The 14,776-nt window shown below is 38.2% G+C and overlaps 2 protein-coding genes across 2 annotated transcripts in view; both read right to left on the reverse strand.

The window, feature by feature from the left end:
• Nucleotides 1-14,776, reverse strand: part of LOC128379423 (DELTA-thalatoxin-Avl1a-like) — a 122,022-nt gene that overhangs the window by 26,147 nt on the left and 81,099 nt on the right. The gene's annotated exons all lie outside the window — the stretch shown is intronic.
• On the reverse strand, nt 2,335-7,553 carry LOC128379422 (DELTA-sagatoxin-Srs1a-like). Its single transcript, XM_053339043.1, has 3 exons — nt 7,511-7,553; nt 3,496-3,627; nt 2,335-3,410 (listed from the first exon to the last, which is right to left on the reverse strand). The coding sequence occupies exons 2-3, from the start codon at nt 3,618-3,620 to the stop codon at nt 2,996-2,998; spliced, it is 540 nt and encodes a 179-aa protein (XP_053195018.1). The 5' UTR covers nt 3,621-3,627; nt 7,511-7,553; the 3' UTR covers nt 2,335-2,995.

Below are 14,776 nucleotides of genomic sequence, written 5' to 3' on the forward strand. Positions count from 1 at the left end.
GATTACAGTCTGTTACAAAAACAACCAATGTATAACACCAAATCTGTTTTTCTTCCACTGGCTCTCTGACTTCTTTATGATTGACTATAAAGTCCTACTACTGATAGGGATATGCACCTCCCTACCTACAGGAAGTGATTACACCACAAACCTCCAATGGTACCCTCACATCTGTCAGCAGCTTGTTCCTCTATAGGTCCCCAATACTAAGCTCCACACCACTGGGGACTGAACCTTCTGCTCTGCTGCATCCCACTAGTGGAACAGCATTCCTAACTATATGAGGCCAGCAAAGACCCTTAACACTTTAAAAAAAGACCTAAAAACTTTTCTATAAGGAATGTTTTTTCATCTTAACTGTTATTACTATTTTCTTTATGTTTTATTCTGTTATTAATAGTGAAGCATGTTGAGTTTCACTATGAATGAAAAATGCAGTACAAATTAAATGTATTATTATGATCATTATTATTATTATTATGCTTACCTTGTATGAATACCTCTGAAGAACTGCTACAAGCTCTGGCTGTTGGGCTTGAAGATCTCCTTTTTATACAACTGGAGACTTCCTGGAAGGTTAACTTCCTCTTCAGTTAGAAAAATCCCCAACAGAGCCTAACTCCTTGGGAATGAAATGGAATGAGAGCAGCCTCACCACGTGGAGGCCATAAAATGCAAAGAAACGCCTCAGCACTGGGCATCATACATTGTAAAGAATGCCTCATGACACCATAAAAATGTGGGGAAATCTCAGCTCCAGCCACAAAATGTAGGAGCGGTGTTTGGTTATTAATAATGACTAATTATCATAAATAAGAATGACCAATTCTAGCTATTCATTTGGGCCACCACCCAGAAACCTGGAACAATAACCAAACTGTCAAATTAGCAGCTGTACCAGATATTTCATATATTCAGGAGAAATATTGTTTTGAAAAAAAAAACAACCCTAATTTACAACTCTACTTTAAAATTTCTATAAGCATCAAGTTCATGGTTTAAAGGTCAATATTTTAGAACAGGAGCCATATAGAATCTTCATACTGATATATGTTTCTCTCCAGTTTAGCTCTATGACAAAGTTTTAATTTTCATATTTAGGGTTAGACCCATTCTCAGTCATACATTAAGCTATTTACACAACCCTGGATATTTTTTGTATTTTTATGACTATCCAACAGTAGGGGTTGAATGTAATGCCAAATGTAAAGTCCAGTTTCATGAAATATATGAAAGTATCTGAATTTCTTTTAAATGAGGGATGACAACGTAAAGTGAGAGTAGAATAGCTCTAACTCATGATTTCTCTGATAAGTTGTGACAATGCTGTGAACACTAAATTAAATATTAACCAGGAAGTGGAGTTTGGGTTTCACATAACAAGATCAGAAAGGCAATAAACACATTTTATGGATGTAAAGGTCATGTTATATGAGTTTTAATGTAGTCTTTTTTCATGAACAAAGTCTCATGTGTATTATTACAGAGGTAGCTGTTGTAAATTATCAATGCTGATGCAGGAGTCTGTGCTTATCTGTTTAGAAATGGTCCTCTTTAAGTTTGTTCTTATCTGACTATTTTAGAAATCAGGTTAATCTGACAAAAGTTTCAATTTGTTTGTATGTAAAGGTTTGAATTTGTAACTCATTAAGAATTGATGCATGCAGCCATTTTTTACACCTTACATGTGTTTTAGGTTTGGTTGAAAGTCAAAACAGATAAATATGTACTTGCTCTCTGTCTCTCTTTCATTCACATGAGCCAATTCTGGTCCAATAGTCATCTTCCACAGGTGTGAAGTGGAAACTTGAGGCCTGCAGTGCACAAACACTGAGCCTGAACTTTACAGTGAAGTAAGAAACATTTTGTGTCCAGCTGTCAAACTTTTAAAATAAAATATATTTGCATGTTTACAGACTCTGTATTTTTCAGTATATTTAATTGTTTTTTGTTTTTTCAGTTTTCAGTTTTTCAGTTCAATCAGGCAATGAAGGATAAAGGCCTGGATACAAATGTGAAGCTGATGTGGAGGAAGCAGCCTGATGGAAAGATCTTCCACATGGAAGAAAAAGAGAAGAAGAGGGAAAGGAAGGAGCCATACTGCAACCTTAGATGATTGTCCTTGTCAATTTTGTGCCATTTAACTTTTGATGTAACTACAAAAAGTGGTGATCACTGTACAAACAGGCAGCCAGGTTTAATATTAATTAATATTCCAAAACATGGAATTGTTTTGTATGGTCATGTATTTAAAACTACATTATGTTTGTGTGTTGGTGTAATAAAAAACAATAAATTAATGAAAAAAACTCAAAACAAATCAAGTTGAAAAAGTTTTGTTTCACTTTTTATTTGGATACCAGCAATTTCATTTTGATTATTTAGTGGAATAAATTGAAAATTGCACATGACTGCATATATTTAGAATCTATGTATCAATATTTATCTATATTAAGAAACATAAAGCCTTATTGTTGATATTATTTTGTATGATTCATAAGTTGTGTGTGATTATATTATGTTATTACAGACAGAATTTACAGATTTACTTGGTGTTACAGATTCGAAAGATATCAGCTTAGATCAAACACAGCCAAAATTTAAAAAAAAAAAACATTACAAACTTACATTGAGACCCAACTTTAGACCCTCATTAATGTCTGTTCTAATCTGTGGAGTAAACTGCAAACTGTTACTTTTTGTTCAGATTGTCCTTGAGCCAATTTTTCACATTAAATCTAGACTGATATCAGTATTATCTGCTTTATTTTTGGTGCTAAAGAGGAGAGGTATTCAAACTGCTGCATTTCAAAACCAGTTAGCCTACAGCTATTAAATGAATTGGAACAATGTTTTGATTTTTCCAGATCAGTATGTTACTCTGACAGCCCAAAACCATCTGTGTAATCATGTGTAAAATGACAATATAATTGTGGTAAAATACACAAATGACTCAATGAATTGATTGTCATTTTACATTTGAGTCACTGTCTACTCAGGGATCTCTGACTTGCAGTTTAATGAGAGGTTGGTAGGAGTCTGACATTGTAGCCGTGACTGTCACATGATCACCCTTATGTTTCAGACATGAGTTTGCTTTATCTCTGACAAATGACTGGTGTGTGTTATTATACATCTCATAATAAAGATCATAATTACACTCTTTGCTCTTATCAAAGATTCCCACTGCATACCAGTTTGAGTACATGTTAAAGTCATAGGGCACAGAGAACATGACAGCTATCTTCACAGCGGGCTGGTCTGCAACCTTCTTCAGGAGATCATAAGTGAAGACACCAACTGATCCACATGCTGTGTGTGGAGTCTTGACAAACTGCGCATTGCCAGATTTGGAAGGATCGATGAAAGGTGGCGGAGGTATGGCACAGCTTCCACTCACAATGTGCATGCTAGTTATAAAACAGTAGAACAATTCTTATGAGACATTTGTTTACTTTATTTTAAGATAGATGTGAAAGAAAATGTGCACAGTACCTGGGATTACCAAGGCTGAAGTCCTTGGTTTCATTCTTAATTTCAATGGAGCACTGGCGATGTGTGGGAGCCATTTCAGCAATTGCACCACCGACTGTTGCTGCTGCCTCAATATAGTCTGCCATAATGTCTCTGCAAGATGAAGATCAATTCAAAAATGCAGAGTAGATCCCTTAAAGACTGTGTAAAGTGAATTCAGACATTTTCTTCTAAACACATTAAATAGGTCATAAATGTATTTCTAAAAAAGGTGTAAAATGCATTTCAACCATTTAGATTTGAATTGTGGAGCTAGGCTTCACAAACTGTGTTTCAAGATTTCTGTGTTCAGGATTTAGTGGGTCTGAAAATCACACGGTGGTGATTAGCATAAACCCGCCTCTGCTGCTGTAGAGGTATAAATACATTCAGCACACACTACTACTACTAGAGTCTACAGTTAGCCAGTTAGCTGAGTTAGCCGCCGAGCTAGCAGTCGAGTTAGCAGCTGAGTTAGCAGCAGAAAGCTCTCAGCCTGAGCATCCATGTTTCTGGTAGAGGTGGTGACTGTGATTGACAGGTGACACTTGGTAGGGGGCGGGGTTTTAGCGGACTCAGTGGGCACTCCCACAGCGTTTGGGAGCAGAGAAACAGGCTGAGTTTTACACAACTTTGAAACCTAATTTCATTTTTTTTTTTATCATTCAAATTTGGCAGGGTTTTCTGTGGTACTGTATGTCAAGCTCACATAACACAGAACACAGAACACATATTTATTTATTCTTACTTTACACAGACTTTAAGCTTTGTTTTAACAGTCAGTTATATTAAGCAGAAAAATTACAGTATTGCCATTTTCTTCACACGGTTAAAAAAACCCAACAGTATGTTCATACGTTCTTTCAGTATGTTTTACACTGAAAAATAACCTATTGCAGTTGTTTGGATAATGGCTGTGCTCTCTAAGTAGCAACAGAAGAATTAGTTTGACTTTCATGCAACATCTCCAAATTGTGAAGCTTTTCATGACATCACGATGTATATGTATGTTCCTTGACCTTTTCTACTAAAGAAAAATCATCCCATGACCACTTCCCTCTTAACCTGCATCCACATACTCAAGGTTGTACCAGCGAATAGCAGCAAACAAAAATAAGATGCACTTCTCTGTCGTTTCTGTCTTCTAAACTGGAATGACAGTCATGACGTCATTCCCAGCTACATGTTGTAACTTCCGAGGTAAATGGACTGCAGCATAATGTAATCTGTTGCCACCAAATATGCCAGGGATGTCACGAGGCAGGTTTATAGATTTTCCGGCTTGCAGGCTGGAGGTTGGCTAACCACTAGTAGTTCATTTGTCCCTGCTGGTTGCATACGCGTAGATTACGGGGGGGACGGGTGGGATATGTCCCCACCACTATTTATAATTTGAATTTTGTCCCCACCACTTTTAAAATGTGCAAACCAATTGCGACCGAAAAAAAATCCCCACATACTCAACCGAAATCGTCGAGTCTAAATCATGCGATAGGCGTGCACTATGACATCCTCACTGCATGCACACCTGCCTGGCTGTGTGTGGAGCAAATGAGCGGGAGGGGATTGTGATCATCAGTACCTCATCCAGTGGCGTGGTGCGCCGCGCGCGCACCTGTGGGCATTCATTCCAGCAGGCCTACACTGGTACGCGAGCTGCTTCTAGGGGGTACGTACGCGAGATGAAAAGGGCTATGGCGGACAGGTGTTAAAATTAACTTTTTAAATCTTTTGTAATTAATTCATGAATAAATACATAATTTCGAATCGGATCATAACGATATGGAAACATGAAATTAAAGGATATCACTTATAAACTGTGTAGGTGTTCATCAAAAAAAGGGCAGCTTATTAAACATGACGCTGGAATAGCTACATCAATAGAATGCGTTACTTTTGTGTCGGATGGTGGGTGGTCGTGGGGCAACAGTTTTGGAACCGCTGCACTAATTCAAGACTCATTGTGGATATAACAAGTTTTTTTTTTTAAAACAACAAAAACGGAAAGGAGGGGGGGGGGGGCGTTACATTTTTTGTCCCCACCACTTCTAAAACCAAACTGACGCCCTTGGCTGGTTGTAAAGTAAAAGAAACTTAATTTCATTGTCAAAGCAATCAGTCTTTATTCCAACACAACATAGTGTCACAAGTGGAATTGCTTTGAGTGACAGACGAAACTCGGCACTGTTAATTGCCAACGACAATGAAGGTACATGAAGAGTGAGGCAGTGGCACCCATGGAGGTGTCCTGGCGTTATGACGATATCTGTTCCCCCCTTGAATAGTGTTGCTCTCCTGTTGAAATTGTGTTTCTTACAGGAACACATCCGCATTTGAAGTTAAGTAATGGTTAAGATTTGCTGGCTGGTGTAAAGGTAAACTTGGGTTAATATTAAACACTTCAGAAGTCGACTGGTTGGGGTCAAGGCTGGATTAGTACCCCAAGGGAGCAGCAGTGGGCACCAACGCTCATGGACCCCCCTCACTGTCTCGCTGCACAAATCACGATGTTACCCACCCTGGCCATCAAAATCCATTAAAAATAAAAAATAATTATTTTGAGCTTCCAGTCAAAGTGACATGTCAAATCACACACCTGTTGGTCAAAAGCTGAATAAGTAGTTGAGCTGAGATGGGAGCAGGTCCAGTGCATCCAGACACACCCCTTCACTTTCCTCACATCTTGTTATGTTACAGCCTTATTCCAAAATGTATTAAATTCATTTTTTTTCTCATCAATCTACAGATAATACCCAACAATGACAAAGAGAAAAAGGTTTTTAGTAATGTTTGCAAATTCATTAGAAATAAATAGTATTCACACCTTTCACTTAGTACTTTGTTAAGGCACCCTTGGCAACAGAATTTTTTTCTACTTACATAAAAATGTTTCTGTAATAACATGACTTCAGTCATTGCTGAAGTCATCAGCAATTGTGAATGTTCATAAATAGTTAATAATGGATTTTTATGTTAATCCATGAAGTCTGCAGCTGTAAATGTTATATTATAGCTGCAAGCAGTGTTAACTGACCCTCACTCCCCCACCTCGCCCCCAAACAGCGAAATGTGCCATACGTGCATGACGGTGCATGTGGCAGTCACAGGGCAGACACAGCGGGCACGTAGATGTCTTGGCACCCGGGCTTTTATTGAACATTGTGTGATGAGCTAACTGACACTGTCGGTGTCCATTACGTGGCGCTATAGATCACCCTTCAAATATATGCATATTGATGCATTGGTGTGTTCAAGGTGGAACCCTCTACATGTGTGACCAATTTGGTGTAGATTGGAAAATGTTTGTTGGAGTTATAAGGACTTCCTGCTTTATAGCGAAGCATGGAAATTGACCGCACTACCACGCCCACCAGGTATAACGGAGGTTAAAGATTTTTATAACTATTCATCTTCAAGGTCTGAAGAACACTGACTGAATTTAGAGTTTGTGGCTTTAAATCTGTAGGAGTAGTCCATTAAAGTCAAACATCAAATTTTCGGCCGAACCAGGTGCGTGTGCCAGTTTTCGGGTATGTTTAGGCTGCTAAAAATGCGATTGAGAATAATAATAATTCCTACAGTTTCATTGGGCCTTCGCTCTGGTCAGTGCTCGGGCTCTAATAAGCTGTTTATTAATGGATTTAGTGAAGATACTCTGCAGGTCTTTTCTAGGTTTGTAGTCAAACTGTCAATTGGAGCGATATTCCTGATGAACTACAGAGCTAAAAAGAAGAACTTTGATGCTGGAGGAAGATTTTCCAAAACCTAGCAACCCAGAAGTTGATAAATGGTGATAAACCCTTTATAAAAGGTGACCATTTTTACATTTTGAGATAAGGAAGACTTGTGTGTTTGACACACTGCAAAAAACTTTTCTTTTTTTTTTTACGTTAGCCAGAACAGGCCAAAAAATATCAAAATGTGAAGCAAGGTGCCCAACGTTATTGAATTTACGAAGTATTCACACAAATACTATGACAATCTTGTACAAACTCACCTTTGTCTTGTGTTGTCTGGCTCTGCCTGGTCTGTGTCAATGTGTCTTCCAAGTTAGAAATCCTCCCAGTCTTCATCCTATATATATATATATATACTGGTCTAAGGTTTGCTACATTTAGTTTTAGATCTGCCCCTCACAAACTCCTCCCTCTTAACAAATCTGGTATAATGCAATAGGCATAACAGCATTAATGACTAAAGTGAAAGTAAGACAGCACTATCTCATGATTTCCCCGAAACCTTGTGACTTAAAGGAAATCAATGTTGAGGTGAGGCGCACTGTTAATAGTACTGAAACACAATCCACCACTGAACACTTGTTACTTACCAAAATATAGTTGCTGTGAGGGTTTAGTGTTTATAAACCTCTACCTGAATAATTCAATCTCACTTTTATGAGACTTCATTCTTTTAATTCTACATTATTTAAAGGTAAATGTTGCTTCTTGGAGTTCAGGGTCTTTTGTAGTGCTCACACCCACAACATGATGCGCTTGACAATTTATTAAGAAATTGATTGATGTGCATAGTTTTTCTTTTTTTTTTGTTTTTGGCTAGGCTTGTAGGAGGTCCACCACAGTACCCAGACAGCAAGAACCCCCAAAGACCTCCACTAAAGACTTAGCAGATCTCCAGAATGGTGCGATGATGATACGTGGAGAAAGTGCTGGTATAGCCTGGAATGATTAGGCACTTGTCTGAATTTGGAGATGAAGAAAGGCTCTAGTGAAATAGTCATAGCGACGAGATAGAACAACAAGTAGGTTACGTTGAACGTGTGAAAGGGGCTTGGATAATAAAGGCCTGTGATTTATTCATTTTGAGTATGATCATCAGCTTTTATAGACACTCAGCTGGATAGCATCCTTTTAACAATGGGAATTTCATGACTGCGCTTAATTTTACCAAAAGGTAAAAAAGAAAGCAAAGGACAAAGAACAGAATTTTGGGGTACTCCATGTTACACATCAGTATAGTATCGTAGTTACAACCCAGCTCGTTAAAAGGAAATGTAACCAGATGTTAAGGTTTAAACTAAATTATTTGTTAACCAAGGATTCACAAGAACAAACAAAGGCCGGGTGACGCTGCTCAAATAAACAAAGAAATAGAACCAAAAGATGACTCCAAAAACAGAGCTAACAACAAAACAAAAAGGAAACCTACCAAATCTCTATTAACAATCTCTATAACAATAAAAAAAAGGTGAGCAGCAGCTCCTAGAGAGCTAATACAAAACGTAAAACTAGTGATGGTGTGTATCCGTATACAACTAAGCGCGGCCAACAGGTAACAAATCACGATCTCGAAAACCTAACAGTGCAGCAGCAAAGCAAGGTGGACTGGCCACAATGATCCAGCTGCCGAGTGTCGGGCTGCAGAACATTTAAAAGATCATGCCCTCTAATTGGAGCTCGGGATTGGAACAGTTCCACCGACGCCGCACCAATCAGGAACCCGAGTTGGAACCGGAGGAATGGGAGGAACCAGGACCGGAGATTGGCTAGGCTGAAGCGGAGGGAACCAAACAAAAGAGAACACACAGAGAACCCACACACACAGAGTACACACACACACCATACACACTTCTAGAGGGCCTTAACAATCGTTATAGCCCATGTACTGTGGTCATTCAAATAAATAGTTTGGGTTTTGTTTGGAGATGTTTTGAAAACTACTGAAGTGGAAATATTTTTACTTACTTCTATTTTAGATTGTGTTGAAGCTTGTAACAATTTCAGAGAGGAGCTGTGGGAGTTACACTTCCCCAACCTGATCATGTTCTCAGCATTATCACAAACACTTGGGGCGTCAAACCAACTTCCTTTAATATCTGTTGACAGACACAACTGGTCTCACACATACGTGCTGTGGTTACCATTTTGATTAGAAAAGAGCCAGATACTGTGAGAAACATGAATCATACAGAGATGTAGATGTTCAGTAAATGTTTAATGTATCATTACTAAAACATTTTCTATTGAGAACAAGAATATAAAATGTTTAAATTCAAATCTTTTTGTTGTATTGTAATGACCTGAGAAATTCTGCATGCACATTACTTTTACATCAACAAGGACAAAAGTGAAAGTAAGCTTTATCATGTAATTTCCCCGAAACATTGTGTCTGACAAGAAATTGATGGTAAGATGAAGCTTACTATTGATAGGACTAAAACACAAAACACTTTCACCACTGAGCACTTGTTACTTAAAATGGCTGAATGGTCTGAGATCTGTACAAATATTATTATACACAATTTTACAATATATTCCTGTTTAACTTCATCAGATCTGAAGTATAGTGGATTAAAAGTAGTTTCACACCATGTCCCAGTCCTGCAAAAGCATCTAAAATTGACAGAAAATGTGTTATGGTAATTGAAGTACATTTACACTAAACTGTAAAAACATGTGTGGTATTCATTTTACAGGATGTGCAATATAACTGTCAGTGCAAACACTTTGTAGTTTCAAATCCTTTTTTAATACTTCACTTCATTTTAAACACCCATTTCTGTGATAAACTGCATTAATTGATCAGGATCACCCCACCCAGCAAACACTGTAATAATATAGTGCTTAAGAGAATTGTTCTATGTATAGTTTATAGTGCTGTGATGCTTCTTCAGAAAGACCAAAAGAGAATTAGAAAACAATTATAAATCTTTATAAAAGCCATGTCATTTGCCAATGGATGCATGTCTGAACTGTGACAACCAACAACATCAGAATATGTGATTTTCTTTTTATGTTGTTCTGGATCTGTACAAACACTCATCCACAAGCCTCATCACAATTCCTGTTGTATCTATTATAATGGGTTATTTCTTATACAAATGATACATATATTGCTATATAGCTGTATATTTGAGGTGGTTTACATATGCAAGACAATAAAATATATCTCTGACAGGAGAAACTAAGAAAATAATTCATTAGCTGAATGGAGAGGAGTCTTAGTCTGTATTTATTTGTCCCAGTGGATCTCATAGGACTTCTTCTCTGAGTAACTACCTTCTGTTGTTCCTCTGCCACTTCTGACTTTTTCATTGACCACTTTCACTACCAAACCACCAGCCAAGACGATCCCTGCTGCAGCCTTACCTATCTCAGCCACTGCATTCAGTGTTGTTGTTGTCACAGTGCCCCAGGGGTCTGACACAACCCTGCTAGCCACTGAAGCCACACTGGGACCTGATAACCCACAAACGGCACCAGCAGACTCAGAAACTGCTGCTGGGACATTAGCGGCAGCTTCCTGAACTAAAGCTGTCCCTACTGAAGCACACTGAGAAGTCCCAGTACCTGCAGTGGTCAATGCATGTGTTACGCCCCGTTGCCGGGGAAAATATAAAGTAAAAAAGGTGGAAAGAAACTACACAAGCACGCCGAGTTAGCAGCCAGTGTGTATTCGTCAGTCAGCCATACTGCTTCTCCTTCAACGCGGGAACAGACATCAACAATCAATCGCCGTGCAGCACATTCGCCACGGACTTAATAAAATAAAATAAAAACACAATTGCAGTTACAGAAATACTTATGCAAGTCAAATTTGATCAAAAGGTAAGAACAAAGTTGTAAACAAAACGATAAAATAAAGTATTTTATCTATAAGTGCTGTCCTGTCTCTGTTGTTGCTTCAATACCTGCGAGGCAAAAGCAGTTGAACACTGAATAGATGATCGATCATCATTTTAATCTCTTTTAACCTTTAACCTCTAACCTTCTTTTTACAGTTTATGCTTTTAACTCAAGACACTTGAAAACAATTAATTATTATTCTTTTTTAACTCACTCTTTCTAATGAACTGCTATCTTAGCATATGAAAATCATGAACATGAATCATTATTATTTTCATTCATTTTATCCTATTTTAAACACATTTTATTATCCGGTATTATAATCATGACAGTCTTTTTAAACACATTTTGCCATTAATTATTATTATTCTACTCAGTCATAAGCTCTTGGTTAACCTTAGCTTTTTATCATGTTCACTATTACAACCATGACACATGCTGCCCTGCAGCTGAAGCTAAACTACTCTGAGCTACAGAAGCACTGGCTACACCTGCTGTCTCCACTGCTGCAGCTCCACTGAGAACTGCTGTGCTGGAGGCTGCTCCCCCCAGAGCTGCTCCTAAAGCAGCCCCAGCTCCCATGGTGCCCCCAATACCTGCTGCCACACCCACAGTAGAGGCCCCTATGACGCTAACCTGCCCAGTAAATCAGTTTCTCCACACTCCGGACATTAAAAAGTTCAATTTGGGTGTTTCTATCAAGAGCTAATGCATCCGCTGTCAACTCGAGAATATATACAAATAAATGCAATTAAAATACATTGTTGTCACTCTCAACTCAAGCCAAACTCCCTGTTCATTTGTCCCACTTGTTTCATCTGCTCTCAAAGTCACACTCATTCACCCCCCTCCTCAACAAGCCCACTCTGAACCTAGAAGGTCTTGTCAGCTACAGATCTATGTCCAACCTTCCTTTTCTGTCCAAGAATTTGGACTTAAACACAACAATGCAGGGTCTCCTTCACTCCTGATTCTCTTTGACCTGAGTGCTGCATTTGACACTGTGGATCAGAGGCGGTCCTGGCTAGTTTTGCGCCCTGGACGGACCGACTATTGGCGCCCCTCCCCACAAATCCTTCATCACACAAAAAATAAGATAAATAAATGAAATATAGTATGTAAACACCAAATTACACACATCCGTCATCATACAAATGAATAAAATAAAATAAATGAAAAATACTAATAATTAGCCTAACGTAATCTGACAGACTTTCACCCTTTTTACAACTGGCATTAAAATGTTTTCTGGGTGATTAGATTGCTATCAGGGAGTGCTTGACTACATGAAAGTGCAGGTGTAAAGTTATTTATTCATTTATTGCATTTTCACATAACCCAATAACTTACATGTAGCTATAACAAGCCTGTATTAATTTTATAAATGTATTACTATTTATTTGGAAGCAGCAGTTTGTGTTGTGTTGCCTGGGATCATAGTCATCAGAGGTCAGTCTACCCCCCCCACCTTGCTTTTCCTCTGAGAGTGAGACTCAAAACCACAACCTGCTCACAGCCTCTGCAGTCGCAAGTTGATCCCCCGCCCCCTCCCCTTTGCCTTTTCTTCTGACACACACAACCTGTATACGTGGCTCACAGCAGCAAGTTGACGTGATAGTAGGGGCGCATCAACTTGATGTGGAAATGAGCGTATTAGTCTAGAAAACTGGCGATTTTGTTTTTTCTTTTTTTTTGAGAGCGCTCGTGTGCCCCCAAGTAGATTGCGCCCTGGGCGGTTGCCCACATTGCCCATTGCAAAAACCGCCACTGCTGTGGATCACACTATCTTCTTAGAGCACATGCACACCACTGAACTGTCAGACTCTGCACTTAAATGGCTCTGCAGTGTGTCTCACTGGGAGGATTCAAGTCTAGATCATAAGCTCTGCTGTTCCACAAGTCTTGATTCTCAGCTCACTCCTGTTTACCCTCTATAAGCTCTTCTTTTGAAGTGTCATCAGCAGACATGGGAGGTCTTTTCTCTGCTGTACATCTAAACTTCCCCAAATCCTTCTGCAGGCATGTGATGACTCAACACCTAGTTTTAAGAGATAAAGGTCTGGATGAGCACACATTTCCTCAAATTTGAATAACAGCAAACTGAAACTCTCATTCACTTCCTTCTACTTCACACCAGATTCAGTCATCTCCCAGACCTCCTCTCATCTGTGACAGCCAGGACACACAACATCCCCCTTTTCTCCTCAGTCACTAATCAGGATGTTAGCTTCAGCTGACTTTAGATGACCATAATATGATCCAGTAAATAAACCTGATGTTACTGAACACTCAGAGAACAATGATGACGGCACAACAGTACGAAGACAACCTGAAATTAAAATTATATTTCCTAAATGATACAGATTGATATAATCTGTATAACTTGATACATCTCAGAAGAATGATGTAAACGATCCAATCCACATACAGTATGTGTAAAGTTTGCATTTGTAATGTATTTGTTATTTTGCTTTTATTTGGTTATTTCCACTAAACACAAACATTTATTTTACACTATGGGCCTGATTGACTAAAGGTCTGCATGTGTAAAAACGTGTGCAAACTTGACATCACCCACAAAAAATGTGCAGCTGATCTACTAATGCAGCACACTGAGGTTTGCATCTTTCAACTGTGTAAGATAATACACGCTGTCCATTTAGTACATTTGACATAATGAATATATAATATGAGGCGTTTTAACCCCAGTGTGCAAAAGACAGAGAGGAGAAAAGGAGAAAATGCAAATATGTTATTTAGCACACGCATTGTGATTTACCAAACCTGATGGTATTTTTGCTGACGGTAACTGTGTCTACACTGTTAAAAATTTTCCTGTAAAAAAACAGTAAACTACTGGCAGCTGGGTTGCCATTATGTTACTGTAAAATTAACATTTTTTTACTGTCGCTAAAATTTACAGTTTTATACTGTTAATGAAAAATACAGCATGGACTGTTTTTAAAATTACTTTCACAATATTTTACAGTTAACCTACGTTTAAAAATACATTGTCAGTCTTCACAAAATCTAAAGTATAATCACAACAAAATGTGCTTTGTGAATCAAGAACAGAGCTAATTTTTCATCATGTAATTGCAATGTGAGAAGAAAACAATCCACAGCTTCTTATTGCACTTTACTATTTATTTTAATAAACTGCACATGCAGGATAATTGCATGTTTAAACAAGTGCAAACAAAACCAAAAAATACAGAGCCTTCTCTCTCAAAACTTTTGGCTTTTTGCTGAACATGGTGCAATACATGGCACTTTTTTGACGTAATACAGTTTAGTGGATTACCTAAAGTTAGTGACAGTTCAGCTACATCATACATACATAAATTACAACAAAACTCTCAGACATGTGTGCCCCTCATGTCCACTTTTCGTAATGTGGACTATGAACATAAACATCCAAAGAAAAATATCCCAAGTCTTGAACTCAACCTGTAGCATTCAAACACTTGTGTAGGTTCAGAAACAGAACACAAATGCCCTTTACCCTATATCATGTAACATCTCAATGTACTGAATATATTGTCCAGTATTAAATCAGTGGCACAAATAATAAAGAAAAAGTTCATTTAACAAAAAATATTCTGTCTATATAATGCCATCGGTCAAAAACAGTTTAAATAAAAATAAAAATACAATGAACACCACCAGACATGTTACAT

The sequence above is a fragment of the Scomber japonicus genome, chromosome 18, assembly GCF_027409825.1.
Source record: "Scomber japonicus isolate fScoJap1 chromosome 18, fScoJap1.pri, whole genome shotgun sequence".
NCBI classification, from domain to species: domain Eukaryota; kingdom Metazoa; phylum Chordata; class Actinopteri; order Scombriformes; family Scombridae; genus Scomber; species Scomber japonicus.